This window comes from Cornus florida, unplaced genomic scaffold (genome assembly GCF_030987335.1).
Source record: "Cornus florida cultivar Cherokee Brave unplaced genomic scaffold, ASM3098733v1 CherokeeBrave_3.0.0_Hap2_Chr05, whole genome shotgun sequence".
NCBI classification, from domain to species: domain Eukaryota; kingdom Viridiplantae; phylum Streptophyta; class Magnoliopsida; order Cornales; family Cornaceae; genus Cornus; species Cornus florida.
In genome coordinates, this window is record NW_026775575.1 from 39,607,470 (window position 1) to 39,625,165 (window position 17,696).

At 36.5% G+C, this 17,696-nt stretch overlaps 1 protein-coding gene and 1 pseudogene across 2 annotated transcripts; both read right to left on the reverse strand.

The window, feature by feature from the left end:
- Positions 1–5,270: 5,270 nt before the first annotated feature.
- LOC132309185 (probable O-methyltransferase 3) lies at positions 5,271–6,183 on the reverse strand (annotated as a pseudogene).
- Positions 6,184–10,443: 4,260 nt separating this feature from the next.
- Positions 10,444–16,997, reverse strand: LOC132306331 (pentatricopeptide repeat-containing protein At5g27110-like). Of its 2 annotated transcripts, XM_059803682.1 has the most exons (4): positions 14,147–16,997; positions 13,108–13,280; positions 12,420–12,988; positions 10,444–12,055 (listed from the first exon to the last, which is right to left on the reverse strand). In XM_059803682.1, exon 1 carries the CDS (start codon positions 16,762–16,764, stop codon positions 14,680–14,682), a length of 2,085 nt encoding a protein of 694 aa, XP_059659665.1. In that variant the 5' UTR covers positions 16,765–16,997; the 3' UTR covers positions 10,444–12,055; positions 12,420–12,988; positions 13,108–13,280; positions 14,147–14,679. The 2 variants fall into 2 exon arrangements, with proteins under 2 accessions (XP_059659665.1, XP_059659664.1); XM_059803681.1 differs by lacking the exon at positions 10,444–12,055 and having other exon boundaries at positions 12,332–12,988.
- Positions 16,998–17,696: the final 699 nt, after the last annotated feature.

The following is a 17,696-nucleotide window of genomic DNA, read 5'->3' on the forward strand; positions in this document are numbered from 1 at the left end:
ATTTGATCTCATATTGAGCCGCATCAATGTTTGGCATCACTATACATGAAGGTGAAGCATATGTAGTAGGGATGAAATGGTCCCTGAGAGTCATTGGCTCTTCATTTGGAATTTTGGCCCTAATTCCCTCATTTCTAACATCTCCTACATTTTCAGCCATTGTGTTAAATTCAATTTCAAGCTCTCTTACGCTAGAAGATTCCTTAAGGTTTCGTCTAAGAGTTCTTTCAAGTGAATTTATGTTAACTGGCGAGTCAAGTGTTGGTAGGGAGAGCGATCTACGGCCAAACATCAACAATACATAATGTTATCAATGCTACTATTCATCATTCACAACTCCACATACGATGTTCCCATTCTCCTCAATTATTAAGACAGAATTTAAATGGCCACGACAAGGACCGATGCTTGTACACGAAATTTAAACAAGATAATAGCCTCAACCAGGGCTTTAAAACTAAATTATCACTAAGGTTAACACATGCACAGTATATTACAAATTCGAAACTAAAAGGTCAAGAAACTTACCTGGAGTCCCCTAGACTTACAAATTTGCTAGCGTTCCCTCAGTGAGCCCCGAGTTCCTAGAATCTCACACAACTTACAACAACAGAATTGTCAAAACCATACAAGAAATATTCACAAATCATAATATTAACAATCAAACTAAAGTTAACCCTAGAACTTCGGTTGCTAAACCGTTTGCAGTCCCCGGCAACGGCGCCAAAAATTGATCGGTTGAGTCGATTACAATTATAAATCAACCTTCGCAATAGCACGAATCATTGTAAAATAGGGCTTGGTCGGGTAAGTCGAACCACTGGGACTGCACTAATCTATGGCAACCTAAGTGTCTAGAGTCTTTTTAGAATGATACAGGGTGTTCATAGAGGATTTGTTGGTTGTCACTTAAGCTATGAAATTAAGGTGCATAAATTAAAAGCTTGCAAGAATTTAAAGGAGATGAAATACAAGTAAAGAGGACTAGGGAAGTGAATCCGGCTCCATCCCTATACACATGCTAGATTAGAGCTAAATTGGGGGAAAACAATATATATTATGGTCATGATACATGGCAACACTTGGTTGCTATAATATCCTCAAGAAGTTCATTAAATCTGAAGCAAGCATAATCCATCAAAGGTTAACATGTTTTGACTACCTAACTAAGGTGTAGCTTAACCACATTTACTTGAATGAAAGACTATCAAGCCCTAGATAAAATGATGAAGCACATGAAGGTAAGAAATAAGCATAAATCATCAAAGGTTTCACCTAAGCAATGATCTATCAAAGTCCTTATCAACATGCCATTAAACCAATTCATGATCTCATTACCATTGTCACCATGAGAGTGCAAGCAACATGATTAAAAGAATAAACCATCAAAGATAGATAATTGACTCAACATTAATCATTTAAATACATGAAGATCCATTACAAGAGGCAAAATGCTCTAGACCATGAAAAGACCAAAGATTATACATTGCAATCCCCAAAATAGAACTATACTAGGACATGCTTACAAGGGAGGGGCTTCATCACCTCCCTAGAAGAAGGTTTAGTTACCCATGGGAGCCTTAGAAGAAGGAAGAAGCTTGGTTGCAACCTCCATTTTCGAGCTCCCTTTCCTTGGCTTCAAGAACTCTATCTTTTTCCTCCTCTTTCTCTCTCCACAAATCTTGCTAAGATGAGATATGATGTTATGTGTGGTCCTCTTCCTTTTGTAGACATTCCTCTCCACCAAACAAGGCTCAAAACCCCACCAAAAGACATCTCCAACCAACCCATAAAGATGGAAATCAGAGATGAGGGAAACAAGGTACAAGTGGACTGAAGTGATGGTTCCCGGAGAGTAGTCTGCCTATAGTTCGAGCGCTCGAACTAAGCACTTCGAGCGCTCGAAGTTAGACCAGTATACTCCTTCCTCTTGACCTGCTTTGCACTACTTTGATAGAACAGCCATAAATTTCTGCTCCAAACTCCAAATGATGAACCGTTTGAAGATTTGGAAAGTTAATTCAAAGCTCTAAATATGTCATGTTTTAATGGAAGTCCAGTTCTTGAGTTTAATCGGTCAAAAATGGCGAGAAAAGTCAGATTCCACTGCTGCCAGAACTTAGCGTTAAGCACATTGCTATTCAAAGATTGAATAAAACACCATTTTTGCTCCTTTTTGGCCAATGAACCTGAAAATATATAAAAATGGGCAAATAAAGATAATTTATAAAGAATAATCAAATAATGGATTTAATACAGCTAAAGGCGCTTGAATATGCAATATTCGGCGCTTATCATTGCTCTCAATGGGAAGATTGGGCAAAGGTCCAAAGACTGATTAGGCATGATCAGTGGAGACTTCCATAGCTTTTCAGAGATATGGTTTCATCCATTGGGACAACAGAACACATTCTAGACCTAAGTATTGGATCACAAGACTCTGTTGTTTGGACCCTCTCCTCTATGGGTAGTTTTCACCTTGCTATTACCTATAGAGCTCTCATTTCACCATCTCTGCCTGTCCTTTGGCACTCTGTCATCTGGTTTTCAAAGCATATTATGCTGCATTCATTCATTACATGGGTTGCTCTTAGTCACAGGCTCAAGACAAGGGACAGCCCAGCTCTTGCAAAGAAAATTGCCCCAAATTACTGTTTTTTATGCCTTGTTGCTGCTGAGAGTCACCAATATCTCTTCTTCAAGTGCAAATTTGCTTCCGAGATATGGATCTTTTTCTAACACCTCTGTGGTATTTATGTTGGAGATAACAACTTATATGAGATCGTTAATTGGATTGTGTCAATATGGAAGGATGGTACCAAGGCTCCGGAGGCATATGTGTTCAAATTATGTCTTACAACCTCAGTGTATTTCATTTGGAGTGAGAGAAATAGGCGACATATCATGAACCAAATGGCTTCCACTGCTTCAGTCACAAAATTGATTCACACTAATGTGAGGAATCGTCTCATGTCCTACAAGCTGAAGGATTCGAAGTAAGCAAGGTCCATTGCTGCTACATGGAGTCTTCCTAGTTTAGTTTTCCACGGAGATCAATGAGGGTTTTGAGTTTCGTTGTTGCTGCAACTATATGTTTTTGCATTTAGTTGCTACTGCAACAGCTTTGTTTTTTGTCCCTAGGCTGGGCTGCTTGTAGCCTTCCTGGGTTGTTGCCTGTGGGCCGTGGGCTTTAGTCCCTCTTTTGTACAGTTCCCATTTTTCTTTTTAATGAATTAATTTACCAAAAGAAAAAAGGTTTTTGGTACTCTTCTATTTTCTATACAAAAAAATAAATAAATAAATACATGCTGCAAAATAACTTTTCTTTTCAATCACTTTACTTCTTTTTTTATCATTATTCATTTATTTTCTTGCTTATTTATGTCTACCAAATGGAGCCTTACAAATCATCTTCAATAATCATAAATTCGTAATTATAAATAGTTTAATAAAAACCTATAAATATAATTTTTATAAAAAAAAATGGGAATTAACTTCAGTATTTTTTACAAAATCACTTTTTGATACCATATCAAACGGTCAACTTTTGGGAAGATAATATAAAACAAAAGGATATTACTAACAACTGAGTTTATGCTAGATAAATTGAAAATCTACAAGTAAATTTGATCGGAATAAAGAGTTGAAAAGATCTGTTTCACTCCTGATTTCGCACACAATAATAAGCCCTTTAGTTTCCTTCCATATTTCACCCATTTAATTAGAATAATATGAAAATAAAAAAATAATATCAAATTATGAATTGTAATAATTAAAATATAATTTTTTTTTTTTTTTACTTCATTCCAAAATAAGTTTCATTTTATTAATATACTCTTTACACATGGATGAGACATGACTGGTATTTACCATGCATATTGTATTTAAGTAAATTTATTATTTTACTGAGTGAAATTTGCATGAATTGTGAACCAGATGTGAAAAAAAAAAAAAAAAAAAAAAAAAAAAAAATCTGTGAGTATTTACATGTCAGATCAGCTAGTCAATTTCCCATAGCATATCAAATAATTCTAGGTATATATATACTCTCTCATTGTGACCAAATTCACAAATTCTCTTTATATATATACTTTCGAATTTATTCTTAATTAGCGAAATCATGCCTGCTTTTCAATTTAATGTCAATCGTTTTAAATTTAGCTAAAAACAAGTCCAATAATAATAATATTGAAAATATAGGGAAAATAATTCTTTTTAGAAAATTAATATAATTTTCTATATAATTGGAATTTTTTTTCAATATTTTTTTTAATAAATAATATAATATATATGACAAAAAACAAAAGATATATAGTAAGCTAAAACAAGTACTCGTTAAAATCACAATTGTTTCAGCTCCATGGGAGGGGGGTCAATAAACTTGCATTATGAAGTGACAGAGTCATGAATTTACTACAGGGGACCAACCATTAAAAATAATGGGATAAAAATTCTGAATCAAAATAATAAATAGCAAAAGACAGGAATTTTTTTTTTTTTAATTTTGATTCTTAAAAATTTTGTGAGGCATTATACACTGAATGTGACTCCGCCACTGTGCATGTACATAATTTTTTGGCAAAAACATTCCTCGTTTGCAAATGAAATTTTTTCCAAATGATTATTTTTATTAATTCACCAAAAAAACTTTTTAAAAAAAATTCTGAACTCTTTAAACTGAAAAGCTAGACTTAAAAGGATTGAAATATTTGGGCTTCGACTAACTTGCATATGCATAATTTTTTTTGGTAATATTATTGCTGGGATTTTCAAACAGAAAATTCTCTAAATGATTATTTTTGTTAAATTCACCAAATACTCCAGAAAATAAACTAAACTTTTCATCGTAATTCTATTTTCCTGTTCTTTAGTTGATATATCTTTATGGTCTAAGATGCTTTCTTTTTTCTTTTTCTATTTTTAAAAGCTCTTTTTTTTTCTTTTCTTTGTCTGTTCTTTAATATACTCTTAGATTTTGTCTAATAAAACTGAAGGTTAAGCATAATAGCTTTCACTTGGGATACAAACTTTAATCGGAATAAAATCTTAAATAATGCAAATACACATTTTTTATTTTTATTTTTTGTTGTCAACAAATACTAATGTAATGCCTCTTAGAGTATGTTATTGTCAACCACCGATCACATGTAGTCTCTTGTCAATCCTTTGAAACATCTTTCAACAAGGTATATTGTTTCACCAAATAATTAGTGATGTTTAACATTTTTCAACAAGGTATATTGTTTCACCAAACCCATAACCCTCGATGTTTATTTTGGAGTACCCTTACACTCTTTAACCAACAAACCAGCCACCAACTGGGCATCACTAGCCATGGCTTCATTGAAAAAATTGTTCAGCACCGGCTCGTGGCCACCATGGTCCCAAAATGTCCTCCCATTAACCGTGTAAAATGGGGTTTGATCCTCATTTTGGAACCAAGTGCTCATAAAGTGCCATGGAATTGTTACAGTCGGATCGAGCATGGCTAGCAAAAATGGTGACAAACTCATGGGATGGTCCTTTACGAGAAGCGCCGGGAAGCAGGTGTGAGCAGATACTCAACTTCTTCTTGTTCATCTCTTCCGGCAACTTTTCGTTGAACAAAGAAACGGGAATGAATCAACAAGAATGCGCATTAGGCGATAGATGCAGTGGGCTTTTGTGGGGTTGATCAGTAGCGCGGCGAGCAACATAGAGAGAGGCATAGGTTGGCCATGGTTGTGGATGATATCTGGTATGCCAAGTTGAATTGCGCATTTCAGTGATGCAGAGCTTATGAAGTTGAATGTTTGGTTCCAAAAATGTGAGCCTGAGCCTCAAGTAGCTCAGTGCTTCTCTCTATATATATATATATTAGCCAAAGCCATCTTAATCAATCTGTTTCTAAGCTGCTATGCTATTCTATACCCTCAATTTTGACCAACATTGAACTTTATTTTGATTGCCACGGCTCTGTTTGTTTGGACGTAAAATATTTTTTAAAAAAAAAATTTTGGTGTTTGGTTGGTAAATTTTTATGAAGAAAAAAAATATTAAAATTTAACAAAAATAATTTATCCATAAATTTTTGGCATGTTATTTTACATGCCCCACTTGATGGACTCGACCTCAACCTCGACGTAAACATTTGTCAGATACCATATGCAGTTTTTCACTCCAGGACCATATAGCACGTGTCATCATTTTGTAGCTATACACAGAATTACAATAATGCCCCTGCAAATACTATTTGACAGACCAGTAAAAGAATGTTGTTGTAGCAGAACATGCATGTAATTGGACTGTCATATTGAGAAAATAAGCTCAGATGAACAATGTAGCTTCTCAGGAAAATGTAATATGAATACCAGAATATATGTATAAGGACTGAAAAGCCCCTGAGAAAGACTGAGCAAACCACGTGCTGAAACCGAATTTAAATCAAACACTAAGCTTTAGTAGTTGTAGTAGCTTCTTAGATAAACCCTCCAGACAATGATCCTTTACCAATGATCTTAACATCATGAGATGTACATTGAGAAATACCAAACTGCCCTTGATCACATAGACTTAATGAATGTAAGCCTTTGCAAGGATATATCAGCTTGCCAATGCACAACATACCAAATTGTCTTTGAATACTTTCTGAACAAACACTAGGACCAACAACAAAATTCTTGCCACAAATTATATGCGTTACTAAACCTGCTTTCGGTCACTATTGAACACACTCCACAACAAAAACGTTATTTCTATTCTGGATGAAAATAGAAACGCAAAACCTTTTCGGTTGCCAAACAGACCATTAAGGGATGCCACTTGGTTAAATTTGATGAATTCAACATAGGATAAGTCTAACTATAGCCACTTGCTAATTGTATTTTTTTTTTTTTTTTGGGGGGTAAACAAGACACATTCACACATTATTTGTTCAATTGGAATTCAAATTCAAACCCGCAGATCTAGCAACTTCAACTAAACAGGATTACAAGCAAGTGTTATGGATTAAACTTGTTTCAAAATTTTCAAATCTTGCCTTCTGCCACTTATTTAATGCGGTTATTTTATTTTTATTTATAAAAAAATAAATTAAAAAATTTAGAAAAATTACATATTTGATGAATTCTCAGTAAGATGTGATTGGCTTTTAGGGCTTTACTGTTTGAGCAATACCAATATGAACCACAAAAAAAGTGTATATTGTCGCATGGTTCCCATTGTCATTGTCATGCTATATGGGCTTATGAACCATACACAAAGCTACCAAACCAGTCATTGTCATTCCCATTGTTATGTATTAACCCCCCCTTCTCCACCTCCGTTCAACCAAAAAAAAAAAAAAAATTAAGAACTTCATATATACTACTAAATTGATCATAGCACAGTCTAGTCTAGTCAGTACATAATTGTATCAATATCCACTTGTCACCAACCAAAAAATAATAATCAGTCAACATTGTTCCAAACTGATTATTATTTTTTGGCTTTCGAGGAATGCAGCATCTTCTTCCAAACTGATGCTCGCATAATTAAGTAGAATATTTTCTGCACGAAGGACAGGCATACTATTAATTATTAAACCATTGATTAGAAAAATAATCCTAATCGCACAAATTCCGGACAGTCATTTCCTGAACAAGAAAATGAAGACGCTTAATAAACCACTAACAAGAACAATCTTCATTTGTGTTTTTATACTATGTTTCGCATAGTTTTAGCATGCTTATCACTCCAATGTCAATTAACTGCTGACAAAGCATCATAGCTTACTCCTGAAAGTGAGATTCCTATATATATATATGTATATATGAATATCTCTTGTAACCCTGTCGCAAATCTCCCTCCAAATCTAGATCAGCTTGTTCTATTTTTTGATGTTGTGCTTCTCTAGTCAAGGTCTTCTTCCATTTTCAACTAAACGATTCGCTCAAAAGTACAGAAAATAATTCTTATGATAATTGCCAATGTAAGTAAATTTTAAAGGAAAGAGCTTCTTAGATTTTACCTTCAATGGGCCAGCAGAAAGGCCTGCAAAATTGCTTGTTCTGAAAAGGCGTTCCCCAAGTCTTCAGCAAGATAATAACTCTGCTGCAAAAGCAAAAGAACAAATTAAGGGGTCGTTTGGTAAAGCTAATGTTTTTTTGTTTTCTATTTCCTATGGTGTCGAAGTAAAATTAACATATTGACAGAGGAGTGCAGGAGTGCAATTAAATTAAGGAAACCTAACCAGAATGAATGCATATTCTTTGCTTTCTCCCTGTGCTTGGTATTGTTAAACTTCAGCAGCAAAACGAGTCTAACAGATTTAGCTCTCTAAGGCAGAATATATCAGTCTGACCCAGACAAATGATTAGAACTTCCTACTTATTTCAACGTGAATACTATAAAAATGAATAAAGCTAAAATTTATTACCTGAAACTGAATGCCGGATCAATTGATGACAGAAGATCAACTTCAGGCTATTGTACATTCCTCGGAGGAAACCTTGTAACATGGAGAAGCAAGAAGCAGAATGTAGTTGCAAGGTCAATTGCAGAAGCTGAGTTCAGAGCTATGGCATTAGGAGCTTGTGAGCTTCTATGGTTGAAAATAATTTTGGAAGATCTGAAGATTGCATGGGAAGGACCTATGAAGCTATATTGTGATAACAAATCAGCAATTTATATTGCACATAACCCTGTGCAACATGACCGCACCAAGCATGAGGAAGTAGACAGACATTTTATAAAGGAGAAGTTGGATAGCGGACTAATTTGTACACCATATGTGTCAACCGAGGGTCAACTTGCAGATGTGTTAACTAAAGGATTGAGTGGTTCTGCATTTCAGTCTATTATTAGCAAGCTGGGAATGGAAAATATCCACTCACCAGCTTGAGAGGGAGTGTTAGAATCAGTAATTATGGTATGGATATGTTGTGCAGATTTTACAGCTCACTAGATAGGAAGAAAACGTGTATTACAACTGTATATATGTCATGTAATTAGAATGTATATTCTACTAGCTAATATCCCTGATTTATACGGATGGTATTCTAGGAGTCAATATTCCAGATTTGTAGGGTTTGTTTAATACTATAAAAATGAATAAAGCTAAAATTTATTACCTGGAACTGAATGCTCCCGTGGATAGAACTTGTCAGCTGAGATAGGATGACGGGAAGATTTGTTCATGTGGTCTAATCCAAACCCTTTAAATGGCATGTTTCTCTTCTTGGCTGCAACATACTCCGCTAAAAGTGCCTTGCTAACCTGAAGAGTAAATTCCCATGCATCCAGATCTAAATTTCATAAAGATAAATTGAGTAGACTGATACTTTGATTGCAACAATAGCATTCTATTTAAAATCATCCAGAAGTTAAAAGGTTTATCTGAATGGTTCAAACAGGGAACTTTTTCGTAATAAATTGCACCATTGTTACAACGTAATCTTCATCTCAACAACCACAGTTGTTAAAGGCGCGCCTAGGCTCCAAAAAAGCCCCAGGCTCGTCAAGGCTCAGCTAGATCGCCTCAACCTACTACAGGCTAGGCCCCTTCAATCAGGCTCACATAAAGCCGCTCACGCTTTTTAGTAGGCTCCAGGCTCAAAAAAGGCGTGCCTTATATTTTTTTAATCATTTATCCATAACATTTTATTTTTTACTTGATAACAACTAAATTAAAAAGTCCTACATCATATGTCGTATTGTTTAACCTTATGAAATATTTGACAAAATTCATAAATTTATGATTTACTACTTACATTAACTGCAATTACTGCTTGATTATGAATTTATAATAATAATATATGTTTAAATATGTAATATTATATACACGTGCCTTGCTTCGATCAGGCTCGTGCCTTATACTGCGCCTTGCACTTAGGCTCCAAAAGGCCTTTGGCACCGTAGTGCACCTTGAGCCTTAAACAACTACGTCAACAACTATGTGCCACGCTACTAGAAAAACCTTTTCACATATTAATGACCCAAATACCTGTTGCATGAGATTCTAAATACGTTGTTGTCCCCTCAAAAGTGGACTGCACATCTTATTCACCTTGCACGTGACCAATACGATTTTCAGTCTTCAGACCTTGTCCTCCACAAGCTTCGCAACATAGACATTCCTGGTATATAAATTGTAGGAAGTCAGTGAAGCTGCTTACTAGGAATATAATCAACTCCACACCTATAATTTTAGTTAATAGGACCTGAAGAGTTCTCATATTATGCCAGGTTAAAGTAGCCTTGAATGCACTTGAAAATACATGGATTGTTTTGTTTGATTCAGGTGTCCTCTTCACATAAATTATTTTCAAGTAGTTTTATTTTTTATTTTTTGGTAAGTATAAATTATTTTCAAGTAGTTAGCAGCAAAACTCATGAGATGAGTCACAATAAAGGTAAATCCATAACTCAGATGACCCAATTGCACAAAATATTATATATATAAAAAGCATTTGTGTCTATAACTTGGACAAATTTGACTTTATTATTTCATCAACTCTAAATAGGCCCTAGAAATCAAAACTAATTACTTCCAACTCTAACACCTTTACTCCCTCATAATTTCTTTTTATTTACACCTTTCTCTAAAGATCTAAAGTATAGTTTTAGCATTACAACAATAAAAGATCAAGTATGCAAATACAGTTTCATGGGATCAAGTATGCAAATTAGTTTAGATCTTTTTATTTACACCTTTCTCTAAAGATCTAAACTAATTGCTTGTTGTGAGGGTAGTACAGTTAGGTAATTCATAGATAGGGTTCTTTCTTTCTTGTTGTACGATCTTTCAAGGAATTTTGAACAAACAAGCGTATCACCCGTCATTCCCTAACAGAAAGATCTTCGTCTCTAAATCATTCGACTTCTGAGTTCTTTGTCCAAACTTCTTCATATTAGGTCTTCCAGTTCTTGTTAACCAATCTAATTGGCATTCAATGAAGTTGTCTTTGGCTGGTAGGAATGTAGGATGGAGTTAGTGAAATCAATTCTGAACTCATTTCTTTATTATTGGTGTGCTGATTTCTCCCTTTCTGCTTCTGTTCCTGCAACTTTGGGAAGCAAGATGAAGAGTTTCCTTTGGGCAGTAGGGAAACTGCAAGGAAACTTCATCTTATCAAATGGTCTGCAGTTTCTCTTCCTAAATCTGAAGGTGGCGTTGGTCTTAGGAAGTTTAGAGGAAATGATAACACTGCTAAATGCCTTCTGCTATGGGACTTCCTTCAATCCAAGGATAGGATTTGGATTGGTTGGTGCAACAGAAAGTATGCTTCCAAGTGTGCCATTTGGAATTCTGTATTGAAGCCTTCTCACTCTCCTCTTGGAAGCAGCTGTTGTATACAAGGAGTCAAGTATTGCAGCGCGTTGAACTTGAATGTAGGGTGCGCAATGGCTCAATAATGATTTTCTCATTAGACAAGGAGTGGCCTCTTCCTTGGGCAACTATTCAGCGAAATTCTTGGATCAGACCCGGCGACCTTCAGCCGCTCCTGATTATATTTGTCATACAAGCTGTTACTATCACTCCAGGTGAGGAAGCATGGTAGATGTACATTCAGGTCAGCTTGGGACAAAACTCGGAATCTGCCATCCTAAAGTTCCTTGGACCACACTGGTTTGGAGTAAAGGAACACCTAGAGCTGCTGTCACCACCATGCTTGCCACATTTGTTTTATAGATTCTGACTCGGTTAATCATCTTTTTTAGGCGATGTCCTTTAGCTCAAGAGGTATGGATGACGACTATCAGGGATGGCATTGGATGGAATTTAACCAGTCTCTTCCTTTGATCAGCTAGTAAAGTGGGGTGCCAATGTCTTTAAGAATAACTCTCAAACGGATCAGGTATGCAGGATGATCTTCAATGCTGCAGTGTGGCTGTGTGGGCTATTTCAAATCGGTGTTCATGCTAACAGCTTCAAAGAAAACTAGTAGTAGAGGTCGAATGAGGATTTCAATGGTGAACATGATAAGTGGGTTGGTACATTTGGGAGAGCGGCATGGGATTACAACATGTAGATTGGTACATTTGGGAGAGGACAACTGGGATAGCCGTTAACCTTACATAAGCGCCCCTATACACCCTGCATCGAAACAACGCCATTGTTACCTTTATGGGAGGCTATTAGCATTATATATATATATAGAGAGAGAGAGAGAGAGAATTAACATATGCATACGTTACAGTAAATTCAGAATTATGATTGAGAAGAAAGAACTTTAGCAGCTAAACTATTTCCATTTGTTCACAACTGCAAATAATTTACTCTGTGGGGTTGTGACTATTTTTTAGAAGTAATGTATATGCCATTAACACATTACCTATCCAAGGACATATACATATATAAACACATAGAGGATCCAACAGAAAGAGAGAGTAATTTGAAATATTCTCATCAAGAATGAGAGAGAGAAAGAGAAGACATTACTCATCTGAAAAATAATCACCTGATCTGGGTCCTTTATTGTGCCAAGATATTGCCCATCAGCAGAAACATCAGCTACTGAATTCAATAAATTCTCTCTAGGGACCAAGACATTGACAAATCCGGAAAATACATATTGGCAAAGCATACACTTCATTCTTTCTTTCATCCAATCAGGAGAAATTTTTTTTTTTTTTTTTTTTTGATAAGTAAAGATGTACTAGAAAGCATTCAAACGGGGAACGCATCCCACAAAAGTTAAACAAGGCCTAATAGGGGCCCCTAAAGAGTCCAAAAAATCAACTATTCCCCCCATTGATTTACAATTTCTCCCAAGAACCCAACAAAAAAGAGAGCTAAGAATAGAGAACTTCAGCACCCCAATTGAAGACTCCGCTCCCTCAAAAGATCTCCTATTACGCTCAAGCCATAAGCACCAGCAAACACACAAGGGCGCTGCGCTCCAAAAATCACGAGCTTGGGCAACCACTATACACCCTCTCCAAGCCTCAATCAGTCCTTGCGAGGAGTGAGGCATAACCCACGACACCCCAAATAAGCCCAGCAATAAGCTCCAGCAATCCCAAGCCACTGGACAATGCAACAAAAGGTGATCAAAAATCTTCTCATCTCTCTTACACATGCAGCACCAGGAAAATTTTATGACAACAGTTATTGACTTAGATGAAATCCAACAACTATACTTTTACCAGATTTGACCATTGTCAACACCATTTGAGCCAATCTTATGAACACAATCAGCTATAGATATGGTTGGACAGACGTCGCCATTTGTATCTCTGATCTGGACTATAAAAGCATGGACCCCTTGATTCTTTCCATTTATATGGGGCTGTGAAAAAACTATAGTGCGTGCCGCATGCTAAAGAGTATCAAAACAGAAACGTGTCAGTTTTATATTGATACTGAAAACAAAATAATTGAAAGGACAACTACGAATACCAATATTTTTGCAAGAAACAACATTACTTCCATGCTCCGGTTCAGTCATTGCAATTGCTTCAATAAAATTCTTTTCAAAATTTTGAGCGAGGGCCGAAATTGGGTCAGACATTTGGGCCGTGAGTTGTGCATTCGATCAAGTAATAGGACCGCAATTTCAGGCCGGTATCTAAATAATATCAGGCCAAGTTTCTGGGCCAGTCTTTGAGTGCTGGGCCCAGGTCAGCCAATTTAGCTTTGGACACGGTCAGAACCTTGGTTTGATGAGCTAACAAAACTTGATTGGCTTACACTAAAAGTATCCATTCCTAAAGCCTTCATGTGGCTATGGAAATGGAATTCAGGGTATGCCCACCCAATGAAAATGGAATTCACTGAAATTTGTCCCACCTACTTATAAAAACTGCTCTCAACAAACTGATATAGTAGCTATTTCATTGGATGGGCATACCAATGTTGTGATATGCCTGGCTCACCCAATATCTTCTCCTTCACGTGACAATGTACAACATTTGAGCCTCCAGATGATAAAGAATGAAGAGAGCATTGGCAGATTGAAGGAAGAAACTCTTGGGGAGCAGCATATAATGTCACATTTACAAATCCCTTATTTTAGACCATTTTTTCGGGGAGCTTTCATGTAATATCACTATGAAGGAGAAGTTGATCACCATCCTGAATTAACAAAAATTATCTTATTTGCTGGTGTTATAGAATTCTGTGTGTTTGTGCATATATACATACATTGTGTCAAGAACTGTGTGTATACAGAGTAGTAGCACGTACCTTCTGATTTCAGCAAGCTGTCACTGTTGCCAAATGGAGAATTCAAGGGAGAACTTCTAGTGTATGTTTTGGGACTATTGACTTCAAATGGAATTCCCCATTCTTTGATTCAATCCACTAAATTGAGCAATTCTTCAGCACAGATCCATCAATGAGTACTGGTGTTATTGGGTCCCTGTCATACAAATATAATCTGAGAAAGAGCCGGTTGCATAATGTCACTTCATGAAGCCAAGAAGATTTCAGAATCACTCTTCTTTGGTTCCGTATCGAGAGGGCTGTAAGTATTGCTAGCCTAAAGCTTTTAATTGTATCTATTTGGCTTCTGAAGCTTTGTTATGCTGACCCAGTTGCATTATCTGATGAGAATTTATAACATTTGATCATCATCATCCTTACCTTTTATCCCAAAAGAATGGGGTCGGCCTCATTAGAATTTGTAACACTTAAAGTCAAATCTTTTGAGATTGGAATTTATGACCAATTTATATCAATGTAGGTGCTTCTGGATTGAAAATACTCATGCTGTAATTCTAACATGACAGCAGTTCGTCCTTCTCCATGTGACTGGCAAGAAATGATAAACATTCATATACCATCTCTGCTTCTGGGTGTGATTTATCTTCCACAAGAAAAGTTTGAATCCTCTTGTTAACTTCAATCCAGCTACACCCAGGGTTCTTTTTCAATCCAAGGTCTTTCATCTTCAATCTCACTTTGAGAGCGTCATCCCATTTCTTCATGGAAGCATACATGTTAGCTAGAATTATGTAAGATGATGGATCATCAGGATCCTTCTCAATAAGAAATCTTGCAATTTCCCCCCCTAATTCCGATTCCCCATGCATATGGCAAGCAGAAAATAATGTGCTTAACAATTCACCATTCTCTTTAATGTCTGGGTTTTTTTGGAGAATCTCATATGCTTCATGCAGTCTCCCAGCACGTCCAAGAAGATCCATCAAGCATGAGTAGTCTTCAATTGTAGGTTTGATTCCATAATCAGTAGTCATTAAATTGAAATAATAACAGCCCTCATCAACTAATCCTGCATGGCTACATGCAGACATTACCGCAAGAAATGTAATTCTGTCAAGTTTCATATTGGATCTTTGCAGTTTATTAAAAAGTTGCAAAGCTTCAAAAGCTTGGCCATGAGACCCATAAGCCATGATCATTGAAGTCCACGACACAATGTCTCTCTCTGGTAATTTATTAAACACACTAAGAGCTTCATCCACAGCACCACATTTAGCATACATGTCCAGGAGAGCCCCCATAACTATTTCATTGGGTTCCAACTTACTTTCAGTGATACACTTGTGAATCTCCTTACCCTGTTCTAAGGCTGCTAGTTGTGAACAAGCTGCTAAGATACTAGTGAATGTGATGGCATCTGGTTTTATGCCAGCTTGTTTCATGCCAGTGAAGATGCCAAGAGCCTCAAAGTAACAACCTACTGACACATACCCAGAAATCATTACATTCCAAGCCACTACATTTGTCTTTGGCATCTTCCCAAAGACAATTTCAGCTAACTGAACTCTTCCACATTTGAAGTATAGATCAACAAGTGAGCTATTGATGAAAAGATCAGCTTCTAGATGGTTTCTTATAATATGCCCATGGATAAATTTTCCATGCTGCAGTTTGGCTGATCTAGAAGAAGCCATTAATAAGCTACTTAAAGTTGTCGAAGTGGATTTAATTCCTTCTGCATTCATCCTCCGGAAAAGCTCAATGCATGAATTCACATCACCTATGGAACTGTAGCCTGATATCAAGGAATTCCAAGAAACCAAACTCTTTCTTGGGATTTTCTCAAAAAGCTCCTTGGCCATCTCTAAACAACCACATTTTCCATACATGTCCACAAGAGCAGTGCTAATGAAACCATCCAAAGCAAATCCACTTCTCACCAATTCTTTGTGAATCCCCTTCCCTCTTTCAAAATCCAAAAGCCTTGTACAGGAAGATATAGCGGTTGTTAGCGTCACTGAATCAGGCTCGAACCCAAAGCCCTTCATTTTTTCAAACAATTCCAGAGCCTTCTCACACTGTCCATTTTGATAATAAGAAGAAATTAAAGTATTCCAGCAAGCCACATCTCTTTCAGGCATTTCATCAAACAACTGTACTGCAGAACCAAAAACATTACACCTAGCATACATCCTGAGTAAAGAGCTCGTAACAACGACATCCGAGAAAAACCCACTTTTGATCACATGGGTATGGATCATTTTGCCATAATCAACTCTGCCCAAGCCACTACATGCCTTTAGAACACTTGGGAATGTATAGCTATCCGGTTTAAGATAAGGAAAGTGTAGCAACCTCTCAAAGAGCTCAAGAGCTTCAATGAACATGCAGTTACTGGTGTAAGCTGCTGCAAGGCCATTCCACAAAGAAATGTCTAAGGGGTTGTCAATAGTTTGGAAAACTAGTTTTGCAGATTCAAATGAGTGGCAAGAGAAGTAGAGATTGATGACACTTTTGCACAAAGAAATGTTATTTTGTAAACCCAAAGTGACTACTTTCTGGTGAATGAGCTTGCCTTGTTTCAGTGACTTGGAATTTATGCATGCTCTTAAGAGAGACAACAGCATAATGGTGTCCATTCCATGCAAAAATAATGTATGGAATATATATTGGATTGATTATTAAGGACTGAGCAAAACCCACAAATAAGATTATTCTAACAATTAGTGAAAAACAAAGCTGTATATATCATGCGCACACAAATTCCAACACTGGATAGGGAAAAGAAAATCCAACATTGGGTACAGGACAATGATCCGATTAGGACGAGGTTATAGGTTACCAGTAAAGAGTAATGCTATCAAGAAACGTCCTAAATTTCGATCAAACACAAAATTATATATATATATATATATATATATATATATAAGAAAAGGAAATCTAGAATGAATTACTGAATAAATGTACATATATACAGAAATCTAGAATGAATCACTGAATACATGAAGTAAGAGAGGGAAAAAGATGACCTCGCTTTCCTCTGCTACCTATTGGAGGACGCTCAGTTTTAGTGAGAGGCGTGCTTTTCCGGTGAGGGAGAGTGAAGACTGAGGTGACAAATTTTAATAGGGCTGTGATATTTAAACCGAAACCAGAAGCCGATCTCCTGGACCGAGTCTACTTGGCTGCCTCACTGTCAAATATGACGTGGAGTCCACATCAGCATCATATTAAGCCCATCAACCTTGCCAATTCGGATCCCCTCATGAGGTATTCGGTGCGCTGGCATTCTAATTAGCCCAATGCAGAGGACACACTGAATATGTGGTATGTCCTATGGGGATATAATACCATTCATTTCTTTATTTATTTATTTTTTATGTTTTTTTGACAACAGCAGCAACAACAACTCAAACAACAACTCAAACAACAACCCAACAACCCATAACACAATAAAGACAAAGCCCCACAAAAACTCTAACAGCAGCATCCACCTCCACAATGCGAAGCAGTGATGACGACATGGAACTAAGAACTGAATCGGCATCCATATCAGCATTCAATAAAGAAG

Excerpts from the sequence above, each read along its gene's own strand:
- LOC132306331 (XM_059803682.1), bottom strand. The coding sequence starts at position 16,764 with ATGGACACCATTATGCTGTTGTCTCTCTTAAGAGCATGCATAAATTCC.